Raw genomic sequence first — 268 nt, forward strand, 5'->3', positions numbered from 1 at the left:
TGTGTGTGTGTGTGTGTGTGTGTGTGTGTGTGTGTACGGGTATGTCCCCATCCCCTCAACTAGTGAGAGCTACATTGAGCTGCCTTCTCCATTCACCCCTGCAGGTGCTGGACCTTGTTTCTAGCGACAGCCTCAACGTGCCCTCAGAGGAAGAAGTGTACCGGGCTGTGCTCAGCTGGGTCAAACATGATGTGGACAGCAGGAGACAGCACGTTCCCAGGGTATGTGGATTGGCCTGGGGGCTTGGGCCATCATGAGGATGGGGTAC

General features: G+C 56.0%; 1 protein-coding gene across 1 annotated transcript in view; it reads left to right on the plus strand.

Moving 5' to 3' along the window:
* KLHL17 (kelch like family member 17) overlaps window positions 1-268 on the plus strand; it is a 27,261-nt gene that overhangs the window by 5,061 nt on the left and 21,932 nt on the right. Inside the window, exon 4 of the mRNA XM_019511793.1 lies at window positions 105-221. Within this exon, the coding sequence (XP_019367338.1) occupies window positions 105-221 (117 nt within the window). The remainder of the gene's footprint in view (window positions 1-104; window positions 222-268) is intronic.

Source organism: Gavialis gangeticus, unplaced genomic scaffold (assembly GCF_001723915.1).
Source record: "Gavialis gangeticus isolate Ggan-Ray unplaced genomic scaffold, GavGan_comp1, whole genome shotgun sequence".
In the NCBI taxonomy this organism is placed as follows: Eukaryota; Metazoa; Chordata; order Crocodylia; family Gavialidae; genus Gavialis; species Gavialis gangeticus.